The sequence below is a fragment of the Pteropus medius genome, unplaced genomic scaffold (genome assembly GCF_902729225.1).
Source record: "Pteropus medius unplaced genomic scaffold, Ma_sr-lr_union100, whole genome shotgun sequence".
Lineage (NCBI taxonomy): Eukaryota > Metazoa > Chordata > Mammalia > Chiroptera > Pteropodidae > Pteropus > Pteropus medius.
In genome coordinates this window covers 512,915-535,967 of record NW_024344433.1, presented here as the reverse complement: position 1 = coordinate 535,967, position 23,053 = coordinate 512,915, and the positions used below count along the sequence as shown (strand labels likewise).

General features: G+C 38.4%; 1 protein-coding gene across 1 annotated transcript in view; it reads right to left on the bottom strand.

The window, feature by feature from the left end:
• MGAT4A (alpha-1,3-mannosyl-glycoprotein 4-beta-N-acetylglucosaminyltransferase A) overlaps nucleotides 1-22,659 on the bottom strand; it is a 96,623-nt gene extending 73,964 nt beyond the window's left edge. Inside the window, exons 1-2 of the mRNA XM_039872491.1 lie at nucleotides 22,546-22,659; nucleotides 18,157-18,449 (exon numbers count right to left, since the gene is read on the bottom strand). Of these exons, the coding sequence (XP_039728425.1) occupies nucleotides 18,157-18,250 (94 nt within the window). The 5' untranslated portion in view covers nucleotides 18,251-18,449; nucleotides 22,546-22,659. The remainder of the gene's footprint in view (nucleotides 1-18,156; nucleotides 18,450-22,545) is intronic.
• Between the last annotated feature and the right edge of the window lie 394 nt (nucleotides 22,660-23,053).

Genomic DNA, 23,053 nt, shown 5'->3' with positions numbered 1-23,053 from the left:
AAGCAGGCCTGAGAGGGAAATTCATAGCAATACAGGCCTACCTCAAAAAAAAACAAGAAAAAGCTCAAACAATCTAATCTTATAATTAAAAGAACTAGAAAAAGAATAGCAAACAAAGCTCAAAGTGAATAGAAGGAAGGAAATTATAAAGATCACAGCAGAAATAAATGAAATAGAGTCTAGAAAAACAATACAAAAGATTAATGAAACCAAGAGCTGATTCTTTGAAAGGATAAACAAAATTAACAGACCTTTAGCCAGACTCATCAAAGAAAAAAGAGAGGACTCAAATCAATAAAATTAGAAATCAAAGAGGAGAAATAACCACAGACTCCACAGAAATATAATGGATCATAAGAAAATACTACGAGCAATTATATGCCAACAAATTGGACAATCTGGAAGAAATGGACACATTCCTAGAAACATACAATTTCTCAAGACTGAGTCAAGAAGAAACAGAATATCTGAACCAACTGATTACCACCAATGAAACAGAATCAGTAATAAAAAACCTCCCAAAAAACAAAAGTCCTGGACCAGATGGCTTCATAGGCGAATTTTACCATTCAAAGAATTATCACCTATTCTTCTCAAACTATTTCAAAAAATTCAAGAAGAAGGAAGGCTCCCTAACTCCTTTTATGAGGCCACCATTACCTTGATTCCAAAACCAAACAAAGACATTACAAAAAAAGAAAACTATAGGCTGATATCTCTTATAAACATTGATGCAAAAATCCTCAATAAAATATTAGCAAACCGAATTCAGCAATACATTTAAAATAACATACATCATGATCAAGCTGGATTTACTCCTGAGATGCAAAGTTGGTACAACATCCACAAATCAATTAACGTGATACACCATTAACAAATCGAAAGATAAAAACCATAATATCATATCATTAGATGCAGAAAAAGTGTTTGACAAAACCCAACATCCATTTATGATAAAAACTCTCAGCAAAGTGGGAATAGAGGGAACATACCTCAACATAATAAAGGCCATGAATGACAAACCTGCAGCTAACGTCATCCTCAATAGGGAAAGGCTAAAAGATTACACCAAAAAACTGTTAGAACTGACCAGTAAGTTCAGTAAAGTAGCAGGTTACAATATAAATATTCGGAAGTCAGTGGCATTTTTATACACCAATGATGAACTTTTGGAAAAAGAAATTAAGAAAACAATCCCATTTATGATTGCATCGAAAACTATAAAATACCTGGGACTCAAATGAACCAAGAAGGTAAAAGATCTGTTTTCAGAAAATTATAAGTCATTGAAAAAGAAACTGAAGAAGATACAAATAAATGGAAGCATATACCATGTTCATGGGCAGGAAGAATCAACAGCATTAAAATGGCCATACTACCCAAAGCAATCTATAAATTCAGTGCAATCCCTATCAAAATGCCAATGGCATTTTTCAGAGAGCTAGAACAAATAATCCTAAAATTTATATCAAGCCATAAAAAAACCCAAATAGCCACGGCAATCCTGTGAAAGAAGAAGAAAGTTGGAGGTATCACACTACCTGATATCAAACTATACTACAAGGCTACAGTAATCAAAACAGCATGGTACTAGCATAAAAACAGATACATCGATCAATGGAACAGAAGAGAGAGCCCGGAAATAAATCCACACCTATACGCCCACTTAATATATGACAAAGGAGGTAAGAATATACAATGGGGTAAAGACAGTCTCTTCAATAAATGGTGTTGAGAAAATTGGACAGATACATGCAAAAAAAATAATAAGCTGGACCACCTTCTTACACCGTATACAAGAATAGACTCAAAATGCATTAAAGACTTAAATGTAAGACCCAAAACCATAAAACTTCTAGAAGAAAACATAAGCAGTAAACTCTCTGATATTACTAACAGGAATTTCTTTTCAGATTTATCTCCTCAGGCAAGGGAAACAAAAGAAAAAATAAACAAATGAGATTACATCAGACTAAAAAGTTTTTGTACAGCAAAGGAAACCACCAACAAAACAAAAAGACAACCGACTGGGAGAAAATATTTGCTAATGATACATCTGATAAGGGGTTACTATCCAAAAATATATAAAGAACTTAAACAACTAAACACCAGAAAGCAAACAATCCAAGTAAAATGTTGGCAGAAGACCTGAACACATACTTCTCCAAAGAGGAAATACAGATGGCTAACAGACATATGAAAAGATGCTCAAGGTCGCTAACCATCAGAGAAATGCAAATTAAAACCACACTGAGAAATCACTTCACACCTTTCAGAATGGCTATCATCCATAAATCAAGAAACAAGTGTTGGCGAGGGTACAGAGAAAAGGGAACCCTCACACATTGTTGGTGGGACTGCGAAATGGTACAGCCACTATGGAAAACAGTATGGAGGTTTCTCAAAAAATTAAAAATGGATATACCTTTTGATGCAGCAATTGCACTTCTGGGGATTTATCCATAGAAAACCAAAACAATAATTCGTAAAGGTCTATGCACGCCAATATTCATGGCAGCACAATTTACAATAGCTAAGATATGGAAGCAACTTAAATGTCCATCAACAGATGACTGGATGAAGAAATTATGGTTCATATATTATACAATGGAATATTACTCAGCCATTAAAAAATGAAATCCTACAATTTGCAACGACATGAATGGACCTAGAGATTATGCTGAGTGAAATAAGTCAGACAGAGTAAGATAAATACCATACGATTTCACTCATATATGGAATCTAAGGAACAAAAAGAACAAATTAATCAAAAACAGACTCACAAATATAGTGGACAATTTGGTGACAGACAGAGGGGAGGGGGGTTGTGGTAAAGAAGGGGTTAAAGAAGTACAAATTTAGTGGAAGCTGACAGTTGGTCAGGGGGATGGGGAGTATGGCAGAGGGAATGCAGTTAGCATTAATATGATGGCTAGGTAGAGGGCCAGGGGAGAGAGGGAGAAATTGGGGGGATCATTTTATGAACTGTATAGATGTCTAACGAATGTATTGTATATTTGAAACTAATTTAAATAAATTTTTTAAAAAATAACCCTGTTTGCCTACATTTGCCTTCTAGCACTTCTCTCAATCTTTAAAATTCCTCTGTGATCATAAATGGTGGAATGAGAGGCAAAAAGAAAAAAAGAAAGGAGAGAGAGAGAAGAGAAGAGAAGAGAAGAAATAAACCAGTTTCAAGTGAGCCAAAGTGACTTTTCCAGAATCAAAGAGCAAGCTACAAGAGAACCAACAACTCTAGATTCTTCCTTCTTCCCAGTGGCACCACTGCCACCATTCCTCAGGAAAGGAAAAACATGAACAGTGTCTTAAGGGTTATAATCTCTGTACCCACCCTCCACTCCTGAAAAGGGATCAAACCCTGCTATTCCAGAGCAAGGCAGACATTTATAATCTCTGGAGTTCTTTCTGAATCTTCTCTATGGCCTAATTCAAACATTTAAACATCCATTACAAGTTTAAAAGTCCACACTTTCCATGATATATCTCACTTTCAATATGACTCACTCATAGAAAATGGTTTTAAAGTGACAAGTTCCACACTGCAAACCTAAATACAAAAAGAACTGTGCACAGATACTGTACCCTAGTAAATTTATTTTTCACTTGGGTATGAGTTAGCAATTCTGAAACAACTGTATGTATATACTGGGATTTAGCAAATAAGTAAGTATATTGGGATACTAAGAGATATGTTATTTACTGCCAGAGACAGGCGTTACAAATAAGGAAAAGTAGAGACTAGAATACCACAGTATCGGATTAAAATCAGCTGGATCAGTATGAACTCATGGTGGTTTTTAAAATATATATATGTGTGTGTGTGTATATATATATATATACACACACACACATATATATATATATATATATATATACACACACACACATATATATACACATACACACACAGATGTATACAGAAATAGACACAGATGTACATGTATATACACACATGTGCTTGCAATGTCCACTGAGAAGGACCAGAACTGGTGATACCACAACAGAAATGAGCACTCCAAGACTCCACCCTTCAAAGGAACTAGAAGCTCCTTGAAAAAAAAAGGTTACTTCCAGGGCTGGGACAGGAAAAGTATAAGACAAGACAGGAAGAGCACTTTATGGCACCAGAAAATTAAAAATTGCTCAAAAAATGAATGGGAACTAGATAAAGGTGGTGGCTGCACAACACTGTGAATGTACTAAATGCCACTAAACTGTTCACTTTAATATGGTTAATTTCATGTTATGAGGATTTCACCTCAATAAATTTGGGAAAAAAATGACAGAGGCACGTTGAAGGCACAAAAGCCAACTTGAAGGAGCTGCTGATAGTCACTTGTGGGACAATGTAAACAACAAAATTATTAATGATAATAAAAGGTTATAACCCATAGAAAATAAATACCTGTGAGTACATACTCATATAAAGAAATTAGAAACAAATGAGAGAGAAAAGACATTTCCTTCTTTCAGCAGAGTACCAATTAACAGCTATAAGAAGGAATGATAGGAACAGAAAATCACATTTGGCAAACACCACAATAACTGATGCAGACAAAAATCATCAATGGAGGTTAAAATTTGTGGGCAAAAGTATGATGAGAAACGGTATATCTGCTTAGTTTTTAAGTGTGACTCCACAAAATGTTTATTAATTACAAAAAGAAAAAAGAGTGACTTTGCCAAAGCCAGGCAGACACAACTTTAACAAATGACTGATGTTAACGAAACCTGTGGTGAGTCACGCACCTCTTGATATAATACGCTAAGGACACAAGGTATTCTCTGTGGTATTCTCGCCAAAAATTGTATTACTTCAGTTTGATCATAGGAAATCATCAAATTCAAATTAAGGGACATCTACAAAATAACTAGCCAAATATCTTCAGAAGTGTCAAGGACATAAAAGACAAAGAAAAACTGAGGGAATTTCCCGTAATGGATAGGATACTAGGAAACATGACAACTAAATGCAACGTGGGGTCTTGGATGAGGTCTGGAACAGGAGGACACAAGTGAGACAACTGGTGAAATTCAGATCAGGTCTGTAGGTTAGTTAATAGTATTGTACCAATGTCAGCTTTTCATTTTAGAAAACTGTGCTCTGTGGTTATGTAAGTTGTTCATATTAGGGGGTGTAAAGGGATTCTGTGCACAATTTTTGCATATTTACTGTAAATCTAAAATTACTGCAAAATAAAAAGTTTAAAAACCATGTTACCCTTCAGCTTACTGTTTAATTGACTTATTTATGGTGGGGGCTATTTCCATCTTTCCTCCCCGAAAAGAGCAGGGGTTTTTCTCCAATACATTTGCTAATGTAACCCAAAATTTTTAGCAGTGCCTGACACACAGAAGGCACTCAGCAAACACTATTACACAATTTCAGTGAGCCAGAACCATGTATGTCCTCCAAATCCTACAGTTACTATTAATTTTCCTTATATCCTGTTTGAAAAAAACTTTTCTTATTCCATAAAGAAAAACTAAAAAATATCTAAAATATTTTGTTCACAAATAAGAGTCATAGTTTTAAACAAAATGCTTTAGTGTCTACATGTTTGCAACTAAAAGGACATGACATCTGGTCTTTTCACTTATTTTCACACACTGAGGCTCTGCGTTGGATATAGTGAGCTAAGTAAGAATCTGAGGACCTAACAGCCCTTCCTCCAGCTAGTGAGGCAGTGGCTCCCCTCCAGGACAGTCAGAGCCATGAGAACTTCCGGCTACTAACCCTCTCCCTTAACCCAGGGCTCAGCTCCTAGAATAGGGGTACCACACAGAAAGAAGCCTGTCATTGCCTCCACCTCTAGAGCTACGGTCAGAAATTTTGCCTGGGGGAAAAATAGGGCCAAAAAACAGATTGTTCCTAATTTCTTCCCGAAGGACCGAGTTTCATTTGCAACAGAGCCTGGAGGAGTTTATAACCTAAAGCTCTCACAGCAATAGTGGAGGCTATAGAAAATGGAACTGGGAGAACTGGAGACCTAATGAAAATACAGCCTAGATTGTAGGTGGCTAGTCTATGTGTGTGTGCGCAAGAAGGAAGGACAGAGGGAGAATGAAAACTAGGGAAAATGATAGCTGGGAGGAGCCTTCCGGAGGCAGAAATAACACACACTGAAACTCAAATAATTTCTTCAAAGGAACCACAGTTTGATTAGTTCATAGAATGTATGCTCCATTGCACTGCTGTAAACAACAGAACAATCTACCAGCAATTAGTGCAGTGGTCACTGAGGGAGTGGACGAGAACCCTACCAGTAACAAGGGTCACCCTATGCTGATGTGGGGTGTGCACCGAACTGTGCCTTCCTGAGGAGCAACAGTAGAGACATAATCTTGGGGGGAGGGGGGAAGAGGAAGGATAGGATTTAACCAGTACTGATTTCAAATCAGCTATTATGAATACACTCACGGAACTAACAAAAAGCTTTGATAAAGAAGTGAAAGAAGGTATGGCAACGTTGCATCAAATAAAGAATATCAATAAAGGAATAGAAATTTTAAGAAAGAACTAAATGGAAATTCTGGAGTCGAAAAGTACAATAATAGAAATAAAAAGTTCAGTGGAGGGATCCAACACTAGATTTGAACTGGTAAAAGAAAGAACTGGCAAGATTCTTGTAGAATTCAGCAAGATTTAGAAGACAGATCAAATAGAGATTATGCATGCTGAAAAAAGAAAAAATAATGAAGGAAAGTGAACAGAGCCTCAAAGAAATTTTGGGATACCATTAAGTATACCATCACAAATGTAATGAGAATACCAGAGGAGAGAAGAAAAAGGTGAAAAACATATTGAAAGGTATATGAATGATTGGATAATTCCCAAAATTTCTGAAGAACAATAGCAAGTATGGTATTAGCAAGAACCACAGATACATCATGGTAAAAATAATAAAAGTCAAACACAAGAAAATCTTGAAAACGAGAGAAAAATGATGCATCACTTATAAGGAATCCTAAAAAGATCAATAGCTGACTTCTCATCAGAAATAATGGTGGCCAGAAGGCAGTGAGATTTAACAAAGTGCTAAAAAAATTTTTTTTAATTTAAAAATAATAATCCCATCAACCAAGAATCTTACATCCAGCACACTCATTTTTCAAAAATGAAGGTAAAATACACATATTCCAAGATTTAAAAAAATGATAGAATTCATCGCTAGCAGACCTGCCTTACAAGAAATACTAATATAAGTTCGTCAGGCTGAAAGCAAGTGATCTTAGGACAGTAATTCAAATCCACACAAAGAACATCAGTAATTATGTAATTATCACAGATGCTATTAATGTATTTTTTTCTTTCTCTCAACTGATTCAAAAAGACATTGTATAAATGATATGCATGTAAGGTATCTTTGAGTCTATAACATGGAAATGTAGTACATTTGCCAATGACAGCACAAAAGAGGTGGATGGGAAAAAGCTGTAATATGCAAAGGAAATAACAGATAGTAAAGTAATAATTTTAACAATGTATTGCTGGGTTTGTAACATTAACAGATATAATGTGTATAACAATACCACAACCAAAAAAGAAGAGGAAAGGGAGTAAGTTTATAACTATATAGAAATAACATTTCTAAATATTACTGAAATTAAGCTTGTATAAATCTGAAGCTGATTCTGATAAGTTGAGATGTATATGGTAAACCTTGTAACAACCACTAAAATATACTCAAAATTAGTGAAAAACGTCATTAATGATATTAAAATGCCAAATTAGAAAATATTTAATCAATGCAAAAAAAACCTTTAAAGGAGGAATGGCGGAACTAAAAAGACATGAGAATATGAAAAAGAGATGTAAGATGGCAGATGTAAATCAAACTGCATCAATAACATTGAACAGGGATGGATTAAACAGTCCAATCAAAAGTAAAGTAGACATTACTAGACTGGATTTTAAAAAGCATGATCCAACTACATGCTGTTTACAAGAGACACACTGTAGATTTAAAAACATGAATAGAGGGAAGGAGGAAACATGGCAGAGTGAGAGACATCTCCAGATCTCTCCCCTTGAAACAACAATGAGCTGAACATCTAAAACTCAACAAAAAACACCCAAACTGAACACCAGCACGTATGAGTGTAGGATGTGCACATAAGAGCTACCACAGATCAGAATCCTGGGTGTCGGGTGGTGGACTGGGAGAAATAAAGAAGCTGCCTTTGCAGCCACCGGAGCTACCTATAGGAGGGTGGGAAGAGGAGAGAAGAAACAGCGAGTTCCCTAAACAGTCCTGCCTGGGAGAGCTGTGAGCTCCCCACAGCCAGCAGCAGGGCTCAGTCAGTCATCAGGGCAGTAGGCAGAGAAGCAGGATAACAGAAAAACAGCTGATTTTTACCAGCCGCAGTTGCAAAACCGAAGCTGAGCCACAGCACCCAACCCCCAACCCAGAGGGCTCCTACCCTATATCCTCCAAGACCCATCACTGCGGAGCCCCAGGGGAACCTGATCAAACGCTACCAAAACTGCTGCTAACATTGACAAGGACTAAAACTGAGGGTAGGGAGCGTGATTAAATATCTACAAGGAAATAAAAAGGCATTATTAGGCTTTATATAAAGCAGGGATCCAAGAAACTTAGACACCATCTACTGGAAACCAAAAGAAAAGTGCCTTCTTTGCAGCAAGCTAAAGAGAGACCTTTATGTAATAAAACTTTATTCTGGAAAAAAAGCAGAATATATTCTCATTAATGCCTAGGCGGAGAAATAGTCCATTAAACACAATGAACAACCAAGGTGACAAGGCATTTCTGAAGGAAAGAGAAAAATCTCCAGAAAATAAGCTTACAGACATAGAAATATGCGACTTAAATGACAGAGAATTCAGGATGGTACTTCTGAAAAAACTCAGTGAGTTCCGAAATGAGTCATATCACCAATTTCAAGAATTGAAAAAACAACTAGATGAGCAAAGCAAGGAGAGTAAAACCCTCAAGAAGAGCAGAATAGACCTTCTGGAGATGAAGAACACACTGCAAGAGTTGACAAATGAAATAGCAAGCTTGGGAAATAGAGTGTTATATACAAAGTGACAGTAATCATAACAGCATGGTATTGGCAGAAAAACAGACACACAGACCAGTGGAACAGAATCAGGAGTCCAGAAGTAAACCCATATTTACATGGACAGATAATTTTTGACAAAAAAGCCAAAACATATGGTAGAAAAAGGAAAGCCTCTTCAATAAAGACTGCTGTCTATCACCACACACCAAAGTTAACTCAAAATGGATTAAGGACCTGAATATAAGACCTGAAACAATAACATGCATAGAAGAAAACATAGGAACTAAACTCAAGGACCTTGGACTTAAAGAGGATTTTATGAATTTGACCTCATACCTGTTAGAATAGCTGTTATCAACAGGACAAGTAATAACAAATGCTGGAGAGGATGCAGAGAAAAAGGAACCCTCATGCACTAGTGGTGGGACTGCAAATTGGTACAGCCACTATGGAAAACAGTATGGAGGTTCCTCAAAAAACTAAGAATTGATCTACCATATGATCCAGCAATCCCTCCACTGGGTATTTACCCCAAAGACTTGAAAACTCATATCCGAAAAGATATTTGTACACTGATGTTCATAGCAGCATTATTCACAGTGGCCAGGACATGGAAGCAAAGGAAATGTCCTACGATAGAGGACTGGCTAAAGAAGCTGTGGTACATATATACAATGGAATATTACTCAGCCATAAGAGGAGATGAAATACTGCCATTTGCGACAACATGGATGGACCTCGAGATAATCATGCTAAGCGAAATAAGCCAGACAGGAAAAGTTGAAAATCACATGGTATCACTTATATGTGGGATATAAACCTAAAAGCAAAAAATAAGCAGAACAAACAAACAGAGACACATGGACTACAGACTAGTAGTTACCAGAGGGTAGGGGGTTGATAGGGTAAAGGGGGTCAAACATAGGTGGGGAGGGGAAGGCTGAAATAGGTAAAGGGGATCAAATATGTGATAGCTGAAGGAAACTGAACTTTGGGTGGTAAACACACAATAGAATATACAGATATCAAATTATAATGTATATCTAAAAGTTATATAATTGTATTAACCAATGTTACCTCAATAAACTTAATTTACAAAAAAAGGACATGAGTAAATTTGTTTTTTAAAAAAAGGGAATAAGACATACTATACAAACAGAAACTATAGGAAAGCTGAAGTGCCTGTACTAATATCAGAAAAAAAATAGACTTTACAAGTTACTAGAGATTAAAGGAAGATATAAAAATGAAAACATATACACCCAATAACACCAAAACAGGTGAAGCAAAAACTGATAGAAATGAAGACAGAAATAGACAATTCTATAATAATAGTTGTAGACTTCAATATACCACTTCGAATAATGGATAGAACAATGAGACAGAAAGTCAACAAAGAAATACTGAAACATGGAACATTCTAAAGGACAGATCACATCCTAGGTAATAAAACAAACCTAAATAAATCTCAAAAGAAAGAAATGATACAAAGTATGTCTTTTGACCCCAATGGAATAGAATTAGGAATTAGTAACAGAAAAATCTGGCAAACTCACAAATACGTAGAAATTAAAGAACATTCTCCTAAATAACCAACTAGTAAAAGAAATAAGAAAATACTTAAATCAATAAAAACTCAAGACAAAATGTACCAAAACTTACAGGATGCAGCTAAAGCAGTGCTTAGAGGAAAATTAATCACTGTAAATGCCTACATTATGAAAGATCTCAAATCAATAGTCTTAATATACTAGGGAAAGAAGAACAAACTAAGCCTAAAACAAGCAGAATGAAGGCAATGACCGAGATTAGAGCCAAGAGTAATTAAATAGAAAATAGAAAAATAGAGAAAACGTTAAAAACCAAAAACTGGTTCTTCGAAAGATCAATAAAATTAACAAACTTTTAGCCAACAGAAGACTCAAATTACTAGAATCGGAAATGAAAGGGGGTACATTACTACTGATCTTACAAATACAAAAAGGATTATAAAGAAATACTATGAATAATTGTATACTAACAATTCAGATGACTTAAATGAACTGGACAAATTCCTAGAACAATACCAACTATAGAAATTGACTAGAGAATACACAATCTGAAAAGACAAATGAAGCAACTGACTCAGTCACCAATAAAACTACCACAAAGAAAAGCCCAGGTCCAGATGACTTCACTGCTGATTCTACCAGCCAAAGAAGAATTACAGTAGTCCCCCCTTACACCTGTGGGGGATAAGTTCCAGGACCCCCAGTGGATGCCTAAAACCGTGGATAGTACTAAACTATATATACCACGTTTTCTCCTATACATACATACTTATGATAAAGTTTAATTTATAAATTAGGGACAGTAAGAAACGACAATAATAAAATAGAACAATTATAACAATATTGTGTAATAAGTTATGTGCATATGATCTCTCTCAAAATCTTATTGTACTGTACTCACTTTTTCAATTAAAAAAAAAAAAAAAGCACTTTATGGCTTCCCTTTGGCATATCTGAATTGCCGGCATCACTACTCTTGCACTTTGGGGCCATTATTAAGTAAAATAAGAGTGATGAACACAAGTACTGCCATACTGCAACACTCAATCTGATAACCAAGATGGCTATTAAGTGACTAACAGGGCAGGTAGCATACACAGCATAGATATGCTGGACAAAGGGATGATTCACATCCCAGGTGGGTTGGAGTGGGATGGTGTAAGAGTTCATCATGCGCACAATTTAAAACATGTTTATTTCTGGAATTTTCCATTTATTGTTTTCAGACCGTGGTTGACCATGGGTAATCGAAACAGCAAAAAGCAAAATTCAAATGAGGGGACTACAGTAATATCAATTTTCCACAGTCTTCAAAAAGAGAATTAAAAAAAAACCAAAAAACCAAGACTAGAAGGGAACACTTCCCAAATCATTCTATGGGGCTGGTATTGCCCTGACATCAAAACCTGACATACTAAAACTATAGCCCAATATTCCTTATGAATATTAATGCAAAATCCTTAAAACTAGTAAACCAAATTCAGCAACATACAAAAAGGATTATATACCATGACCAAGTGTTATCTTAGGAATGCAAGGTTAATAGAACATCTAATAATCAATGAATACAACATATCTTAATAGAATACAAAACAAAATCACTGAATAGATGCAGGAAAGATGCTCATCTCGACAGATGCTGGAAAATAATTTGACAAAATCCAAAACTCTTTTGTGATAAAAATACTCAGCAAACTAGGAATAGAAGGCAACTTTCTTAAGCTAAAAAAGGAGCATATACTTAAAAACTACAGCTAACAACACACTTAAATGTGAAAAAGTGGCTGACTTCTCATTAAGATGAGGAACAAGATGGGTGTCGGCTCTCTCCACTTCTATTCAACACTATAATAAAGGTTCTAGCTAGGAAAATTAAACAAGAAAAAAACAAAAAGCATCCGGATTGGAAAGAAAGAAAGAAAGAAAGAAAATTATTTCTATTCACAGATGGCATGACTTTGTATGTAGAAAATCCTAAGGAATCCACTAAAAACCTATTAGAATAAATAAGTTCAGCGAAGTTGCCAGATACAAGATCAATATACAGAAATCAACTGCATTTTTACACACTTGCAATGAACAAACCAAAATAAACAATTCTATTCAAAATACCATCAGAAAAAATAAAAAGGTATATATATAACAAAAGCATAAAAATTATACTGTGAGAACATACAAAAACATTGTTGAAATAAATTAAAATATAAAAACAAGTAGAAAAACATCCCATGTTCATGGGTTGGAAGACCTAATGTTAAGATGGTAATACTACCTGGTCTGATCTACAAATTCAGTGCAATCCCTATCAGAATCCCAGTTGATGTTTTATAAAAATAAAGTGATTCTAAAATTCATATGAAATTGCCGAGACCCAAAATATCCAAAACAGTCCTGAAAAAGAATAAAGTAACAGGACTTACACTTCTCTATTTCAAATTTACCACAGAGCAACAATAATCAAAACAGTGTAAAATAAAAGTGGGTTCAAGATGGTGGCAGAGGAAGGTCCTTAGCTCACTTCCTCCCACGGACATACCATGTGAAACAATTCTCTTTGAGAAAGAGCCGAAAACTATCAGAACAGCTCTCCCATAACCAAGGATAAAAAGCCCACAATTTGAATAGAAGAGGCAGAGATACAATCTCATCAGGAGCTCTAGTCTCAGGACGGTAACAACCCACGAGAGGGAAGGATGTCACAAACATAGAGCAAGGGATTCATGCCTTCTATCAGGCATCCCAACTCTTGGGACCTGCAATGGAAAGATGAGCCCTCAAAATACCTGGCTTTGACAAGCAACAGAGCTTACATCCAGGAAACCCAGGGCTGTAGGAAACTGAAACTCTTCTTGTCAAGGGCTCACACACAGACTCACGCTCCCAGTCCCAGTGCAGACAGAGGCCACAGTTTAAAAAGTGCCTAGATCATATGCAAGGAAGATTCGTTAACTAATCTTAAAGTGTATGCCAGAGAGACAGGAGTTTGTTGAAACTCTCTCTCTGGGGAAAAAGGTGCTCGTGGGCACAATCTGGGCATTCATCACCTTGCCAGCACCAATTGCCCTAGCCAGCACTCCCCTGTGGCTTCTGCTCCCACCCCAGCCTGCCTGGTGCTCCTCTGCCACTGTTCCTGCCTCTGCTTTACTCAGTGGGTGGGGAAGGCTTCACCCTGGCCCTATGTTCCTCTGCTGTGGTCCTGTCCCATAAGATCTGGAAGGTGCATATAATATACACAGGGTCACCCCTTGAACACCTGGTGCTAGTCGCCAAAGGGGCTTGTGCTTCTGAGCCCCATGAGAATGAAACAATCTGAGAGAGTTCTTGCCCGGCTGCTTCCCCCTGTCTACTGCACAGACAACAGACTGATACACCTCCAATCTTTCAATGACCACTAGTTTAAGACTTGGAGAGATGGCTGTTTCACCTAATACACAGAAACACAGAGTCAAGCAAAATGAGGAAATAAGAGAATATGTTCAAACAAAAGAATATAACTGCCCCACAAGAAAACCTAAAATGAAAGAAAAATAGGTAATTTACCTGATAAAGAATTCAAATAGTCACAAAGATGTTCACCAACCTTGAGAAAAGAATAGATGAACATAGAACTTTAACAGAGATAAAAAACATTAGAAAGTACCAAACAGAAGTCACAGAGCTGAAGATTACAATAACTAAAATGAAAAATACATGAGAGGTTTTACAGCAGTAAACTAGATGAAGCAGAAGGAAGGACCAGTGACCTGGAAGGTAGGGCAGCAGAATTGAAACAAATAGAGCAGCGCGCGCGCACACACACACACACACACACACACATATAGTTTAAGGGACTTATAGTACATCTAATGGAACAAATTCACAGAAGAGGAAAAAAAGGCAGAAAACTTATTTGAAGAAATGATGTCTGAAAACCTCCTTAACCTGGGGAAGGCCACACATCCAGATCCAAGAAGCCAAAAGAGTTCCAAACAAGATGAAAGCAGAGACACATTTTAAAACAAAGTAACATTTTAAAATTAAAATTATTAAGTTAAAGACAGAATCTTAAAAAGCAGTAAGAGAAAAACAACCTGTTATATACAAAGAATGAATTTGGACCTTTACTTCCCACCACATATAAAAATTAACTTAAAATGGATCAAAGACTTCACCACAGCAGCAAAAATTTTAGAAGAAAACATGAGAATCTTCATGATCTTGAATTTGCCAATGGATTCTTAGATATGACACCAAAAACACAAGCAATAACAACAAAAAATAGACTGGACTTCATCAAAATTAAAATATTTTGTGCTTCACAGCACACCATCAAGAATGTGAACAGACAGCCCATAAGCAGAGAGAAAATATTCACAAATCATATCTGATAAGGTACTCACAACTAGAATACATAAAAAACTCTTTCAACTTAAAAAACAAATAACCCATTTTTTAAAACAGGCAAAGGATATGAACAGACTTTTTTCCAAGGAAGATTTTTGAATAGGTAATAAGTACATAAAAAGATGCTAGACATCATTAGTCATGAGGTAAATCAAAACTACAGTGAAATACCACTTCACAACCACTAGGGTAGTAGAATCAAATAGCCAGATAATAAGTGTTGTCAAGAATGTGAAGAAATCAAAACTCTTACACCCTGCTAGAGGAAACACATAACGGTCCAGCTGCTTTGGAAAACAGTCTGGAACCTCTTCAAATTAAACGTAGAGTTACCATATGACATGGCAATTCCACTCCTAGGTAAAAATACCCAAGAAAAATGAAAGCATATGCCCTCACAACAATACATACATGAATGTTATATGTCTCCAGGGACAGGGGCTTACAACTGCTTGCCCAGTCTTGCCCAGTTTCTGGTTTATGCCTGACCAGAGCAGGAGGGTCATTAGGGGCTCTAATCCCACCCACAGGTAAGACTCTTGTCCCACTTTTACAACTTTCACAACCTGTGCATGCCACATACTTGGAATTCTGCCTCGTTTTCACGTGGGAATCCTGTTGGAACTGGTACCCTGGTCCAAACTCCAGTGTCCCTGGCTGGGTTCCTGACATCCTCCTCAACTTAGGCCAATCCCACGGATCAACTCATGGATTCTTCCAAATGGTAAACAACCTATGACAAACTAGATATATTTCTAGGAACTGCACTGTGTCTGGGAATCTCATGTGCCAATCACAATAGTGTCTCAGAATTCCGAAGCACAAATACTCTACCCCTTTCAGAACTCCATGGCTGGACACACAGCACCCTCTACCTGACATGCCCACTGTCCCCTACTCTGCCTGGTACTGCCTTCACATTTACTCTTCCTCAGTGAAGTGTCTCAAGAATTAGTAGCCTCTGTCTCTGCTCTTCTGGGCAACAGACCAATATTTCTGGAATCCACATTTCAAACTTTATTCTACCACCACTTAACATATGACCTTGGCAAGTGTCTCAACCACTCTGCTTTGGTTTTCTCACTTACAGAAAGGATGTAATAATAATACCTCCCAGGGCTGTTACGAGAATGAGATAAATGTAATATGTAATATGTTTATAACAGTACAAGACCAGCACTGTTATTGCTTCTATCTTGATCTAGCATATTTGTTTATAGGCATCTCCCCTACTGAACCCTGAGTTTCTCAGAGATGTGAAGTTTCTTATTCCTTCTTAGAATACAGTGTTAGGCACAAGATAGGACAGGTACATGGAAGGGACCAATGAATGAATGAAAAATAAAAACTATTACTCCAGCAACATCAATGACATGGGAACTATGCTTTCAAAATAAAAATCAGAGCACATGGTTTATAAGTATACTGGAATATCTGAAATCAGGTCTGCTCTGGAAAATCCAAGTTGTCTGACTGCCAGAACAATCTAGAAAGAATTCAAATGCTCAGCAGACAGGGTGATTACATAAATGACAGCATTACAACCCAGTGGATTTTATATAACCATAACAGCAGATCTCTGTTGATACCTGAAAGAGTCTGGACAAAATACTAAGCAGAAAAACAGCCTACAAGTATGCACGGAAGGATTACAGAGCTGTTCAAGGAGTGGTAACCAAACAGAAGAGACTTTCTGTATCTTATGTCACATGGTAAAAGAATCTTATATTTTCTAAATTAATTTTAATTCTAAGGACAGATCAATACAAACAAAATAATGCTTACTACAAAACAAGATCAATAGAACACAGACTCCAAAAACTTCTAATCCCTTAAATAAGACAGTGAGAAGAGGGGTCAAGTTTCTCTATTATAACTCTCTGAATAAGTAAGTTTCCTGATAAGAAAAAAAAAAAAATTCGTACACTCTTCTTATGGTCAATTTCCTTATTTCATAAGTAGATTCTTAAGGCCAGTCATCTGTTCTGTTCATACCAAAGACAATCAATAGCTTGATTAAATTAACTATTTGCCGTTCTTCCTAAGTAAATCTTCTCCCTTTGGTACAATTTAAAAATGAAATCTAAAATGTATATGTTTGGCCACAAAAAAGGTCTTCAACAAGTTTTTCATTCATTTTCCCCCAAAGACTTCCCCCCAAAATTAGAGCTCCACTCATGGGGTGGGGGGAAAAAAAGAAAAACAAGAATACCATACTTGCTCAAAGCACAGAGTACGTTTTTCTCTTCTATTGGCTTACTTTATACATACATATCTTCACAGAGATATATACATATCTATACATAGAGAAAAATTAAGTGATGAATCCATCTTTTCACTTATCTTCATATACGTCAATAAAACAATGCCAACAACAGCATCTTCAAATAACCAGGTGTTGACGGCTACTCTAACAAACCAAATATGCACTTATCTCAGCACCTCCACCCTTCTTGCCATTAACATTCCTTAGATTATTACAAGGAAAAGAAACAGGTAAAAAGTGTGGGTAGGAATTTACTCCAAAGTTTCTCTTCAAAAAAAAAAAAGCACTATCCCTGCATATAGTTCCAATCACTGAGCAGGTAACCTTCCTTAAAAACAAAGTTCAACAATCTAAACACCATCAATTTTTTAAAATTTAAAAAATTCCCAGTCAGAACTTCTCACCCACTTCATAAATATTTTTGTCTAAACAGCAATCTGTCAACAAATACATTTTCAATTATTAACTAAACAGCACCAAATCATTAGTATAATCAGCATGTAAATTTCATAAAAGCACTGATTGTGTCCTTTTAGGCATTTTATACAACATCCAGTACAAGGATGCTTATTAAACATTTATGTTGTTTAATAATGAAAATAAAATGCCAAAAGTCTTCCTTATTCAACTTGGCTATCATGTACAACATAAATGACTAATGGGTATCTGTTCCTCCAAGTGCAATTACAAGAAATCAAAAACAAAACCCCATTCAAATTAGAAATTCTCTATCTCCACTGTCCAAGAATACTGTTTAATTTTTATCTCAGAGAGAACTGCCAGGCCACCAGCAGAGAGCATGCAACATTCAGACTGCTGGGGTATTTAACCTAAACATTTATGCACCATTAACAAAGCAAAAAACCTAGTATATTTCATGTACATTTTTGGAGATATTTTCCTTACCTTTCCCATTTTGCCATGTAGTATACCAAGATAAAGTAAGGAACGAAGTGATGAATGCTAAAACAGTGGCTACAGTTCCATTTCGGAGCCTCATCTCATTTCACCATCACACTGGTTCATATGTTTATGAAGCCAACTGAATCCAGTACTCCTGGCTCTGGGCCAATGAAAACAATCAATAAGAGAGGTTCATTTCAGATGCTCTGCAGAGTAAGTCTGACAGCAACATCAGTCACAACTGCTATTCAGAATTGTCTTCACAGTCTTCATAGGTTGATGTCTCAGGCTTGCTTCTGAACCAAGAGGACAAGAGAAAGAAAAACTTGTTCAGTAATGCAAAATATTGGTTTCTTCATTTGTCAGTCACAATTATAAACAGACTTTTGGCGGGGCTAAACTGTATCTATAAAGATTATCCCTACATCTAAACCAGTCATTTAACATACTAGAATTATATAGTTCTTCTCTTCCAGGAGAAAACACTTCAAACTACACATATTCCCTCCTCATTGGTTGGTTCTGACTGTGAAAAGAAAGTTATGGTTACTTATTTAAAGAGCCAAGTTGCGGGGCTCATTAAACACATATAAGCCACAGGTTCCAAGCTGAGAACTCTAATGATCACACAATGGTCCCTAAGTAACATAATCTTCACCTCAGTTTTCCTACTGAGCAATAATAGTTCATATTTAAAAAAAAAAAAATGACAGACTATATATAAGAGTCAAAAGACCTAGGTCCTGGATCGGGCTCCATCATTACTTATATGACTTGAGTATGTCACTTACCTAGGCCTTACCATTTCATTCATAAAATGAGAAAACGCCCTGTCCTGGCTCCTTTCATGTTACCAAAAATCATAGAAAAGTTTACATTTATTATTGCTATTCATCATCATAGCAGAATAAATGCAGTGTTTCCAGTGGTTAACCTATTCCCAGGGTGTAAACTGGGAATATTTAGGCATTTAGAAAATGCAGCCAACCAACCAGGATCCTGTATGACCTAGGACCCATCACTTACATTGCTTTAACTCAGGACATCCAGTAGGTCACCGCCCATTTCATAAATGCTGAGAAAGTGGAATGAAATGAAATCCCTTAAACATAGTTGCCTACCACATAATAGGTTCTCAATAAATGTTAACTGTTTTAAAAATAAAACCAAACACAGCAGTCAGCCACTGATTCAGTCCACTCTATGCATAGGTCTATTCCAGGGGGGCATATCAGTCACTCTGAGATGTGCATTGATTTCTGGTGGCCTCAAGGGGATCACGAGATACACTTGGCAACATACTAAATGACACTCTAGTGGGGTGAGTTAATGCACCTCCAAAATTTGCCTAACAAGCCCAATGGACAATTCTCTCAGTAGAATATGGCTGATTAAATCGGCCATTTGTAAGCAATTTAGAAACTACCAGCTCAGCTACTTTGCAAAACAGAACATTACTAGAAATCTCCACCAGTGAAGGCAGATCACTAGGGCATAGTATTAGTAATAATAATGACAGACATGACAACTCATTGAGGGTTTCCCATGTGCTGGGTCCATTGTATGTTTTAAATCTTCATAAAATCCTATGAGGCAGGCATTATTAATCCCATTTTACACACCAGAAAATGAATCCAAAAAGAACCTGAATTTGTTTGACTCTGAAGTCTTAGCTCTTATCTACCACTCTTTGACTCTTAAACTAGGCCACCTGCATCTTGGAGACAGGAACAGAAGTGCCGGGGTACTCCAAGTCTCAAGTCACACTGAAGAATGGTCCCAAGGGGCTATCTTTACCCAACAGTTTAAGTGTGAATTTTTAAAAATTTTATATTCTATAACAAACATGGGTCTATTATGGAATAAGCTACAAGATTTATAGGAAATTTCAAAGTTTGAACTTAAAACTTTAAACAAATTTCTTACTTCCTGTAGCCTCTGGCTAAGCCCCCTCCCCACACACATGCCCTCAGGCATGCCTGTTAACCTTTCTTGGCCAGGAACTCAAACTGTGGTATAACACTCTAGAAGCACTTAACCCCCACTACTTCTTTGCCTACGCTTACTGTCCGAAAAGAAGGAACTCCAAAGATTTTCTCACAAGTTATCACTGCTTTCTAAACCCAGTTATTCACCTTCTATAGTTAATACAAGTTAACATCAAATACGCCCATGCCTATAGTTTAGAATTTAAAATCTTCATGGAGAAACTAATTTCAACTAAATTCCATAAAGTGCCTGATAGCTTGTCTTATATCAATAAGCACCCAATAATGAGTGTTGATTATAAAAAGAAGAGTGATAATTCAGTGAATTATATAACATGGAATTTTAATCTTGGTGTAGTGTTATATAAAAATGTGTATAACTTTCTGTTGCTATATACTTAGTCTTATTTGACTGAGATTTTGTCCTAGTAAAAACTCTAAGTGTACAGGTTATTACAGTAAACATTCAATTAATAATCATGGGGAAGGGGAGAATCATAAAGGGTATCTTAAAATACAGCTTTATTAAATATGAATAAAGTCCATATGATAAAATTCAGTATAAAAAGAGACAATTAAGTGAAAGAACTGTAAAATCAAAGCAGACCACAGATATACTATTGATAATGTGAAAAACATTAGGAATATTAAATACTGGATAATCCAGGAAGTTATTAAGCTCTGGTTTGAAAAAGATACTTATAATGAATTCTACTAACAAATAAGATCTGAAATTCTGCAAGAGAAATATAAGAGCGTTTTACTCAATGAGAATGTAGTCATACATTTTTAATGAGGGTTTCCAAACTAATGAAGTTGAACTGCACAGTGTAAGTGAAGGCTCCCAACAAGATCAAACTAAAGGTCTCCATGCTCTTAAACCAGAAGAGAAGGTTCACTGGCTGGACCACCAGGAGCCCTTAGGACTGACTACCTAAAGTAAGACAGAGTGACCCATACTTTTACAAGTGTTCACATTCGCAAAAATTTTAGTCTAAGATTACCACTTCACACATTTGAATTGTTAACAACAGAAAACAATACTGGCCAAAATTACTAGTCATCTTCTCCATCCTGACAGAGTTAAAAGGAACCTTCTACGCTAGATCTCAGACTGAAAAATCTGTTTTATTAACAGATGTTTAAGGGCTGCAGTCCTGTATTTTATTACTAGATAATTATTTTAAAGTGTTCTCTTAAATACTCAATATGTTCCATGGCTGAGAGAACACTTTTGCTGAATACCTGGCAAATTACCATCCCACAAGACAAGACAGAGGTTCCTGAAGAAAGGCACAATCATGAAAGCCAAGACTCAAACTATAAAATCTTATAACCGCAATTATGTTAAAATTCATTTATTTTACATTTATAAAAGGATTAATAATTCCATTTAATATAGTTTACATAATTTCATCGTCCAGTGCTTGCTCAGATTTACACGTGTGAGCTTAAGAAACCGATGCCACGGTAACCTGTTAGCAAAACTATTTTTTTAAAACATTCGGAAAAGGAAACATAAACCACGTTTCTAAATTTGGGTTCTACATTCAAACGAACAATGCTGTCATCATCTTTGATCATAACTGGTCCCACAGCAAAAGCAGAACAGCAAAATATACGGAAAGCGTTAAACACACACATTGTGCCTGCTCATTTTTCACAACTTGGATCGTCGGCGATGAACCGGCTCCGGAGAAACACGCTGCGAGCAATAAAAGCGGGCGCGCGAGTGGCAGGAGGGATGGCTCCCGAAACACGCGGAGACCCCGCCTGGGACGCTTAGAGGGATCACCAGCACGCAAACTGCGGCTCCTACAAGCAGCTTCCCGCTTGGGGGCCCGAGCCCTGGTGGGGGTGGGCGCTCTCCCGGCGGGCCATCGCCGGGTCCCATCTAGGGGGAAATTCCCGAGCACGGCCGCACGAGTGCTCCGTCCCGGCGGTAGCAGCCCCTGCCTCTGGGCCCGGGACGGCCCCGCTGCCACGCCGAAGCCGGGCCCGGCCTTCGGGCAGACCTGTCCCACCCCCTCGGCCCCCGCTTCCCCAAACCCACTCTCTGCGCTTTGCCCCAAAGTCGACGAGCCCTGCCGCGCCCGGCAGCGCCGGGAACGCGGCAGGCGCCCGGAGGGTCACCAGAGCGCGCAGCACCGAGGGGCCGCAGCGGCTAGGGCTGAAGGAGCGGCCAGGGAGCCCGGCCCGCGCCCCGCGGCCCAGCCCGCGCCCCAGCCAGCCCCGCAGCAGCTCACAGCGCGAGCGGCTCCGTTACCAGCAGGTGGATCCCCTGTGACCCCGCGCCTCAGAGCCCGGCGGCCGGCGCCGCCCCTCCGCCCCGCGCCCCTCCGCGCGGCTGCCCCGCACCAGCACCTCCTGGCCGCCCGCGCCCCGGCGGCCGCCAGCCCCTCACCCGCCACCGCCGGTGTTCTTCCTGCCGCGGCCGCCGAGGTTGCTCTTGAAGCCGCTGCCGCCGCCGCTGCCGGGCGCCCTGCCTCCCGCCGCGGCTCCGCCCCCGCCGCTGGAGCGCCGGCCGCCCCGCCCCGGCCCCGCCCGCGACCCCGCCAGCCATTGGCCGCCGGGGCTGCGCGCCGTCCGCGGGGACCCCACGCGGCTGAGCCGCTCGCGTCAGTGGCCCGCCCGGCTGTCATTTAGGGGTGCGGTCTCGCAGCCTATATAACTCTCGTGAGATCTCCCCCACCTTCGCTGACTGTCGCGGCTGGGTCTGGAGCGCGGTTCACGTCTCCGGTCCCCGGCTCCGCGCGCTCGGTGTACCCCCGCCATCCCGCCGGCTCATCTGGCTTTACTCCTCCCTGGCTTGTGCGGAGGCAGCTCTGGCGGCCAACAAAGGCCCCCGGAGCTCTCGGCCTCCGCCTCTCCGGAGACCCGGCCCCGTCCCCCAGCCGCGGGTCCCACTCCCG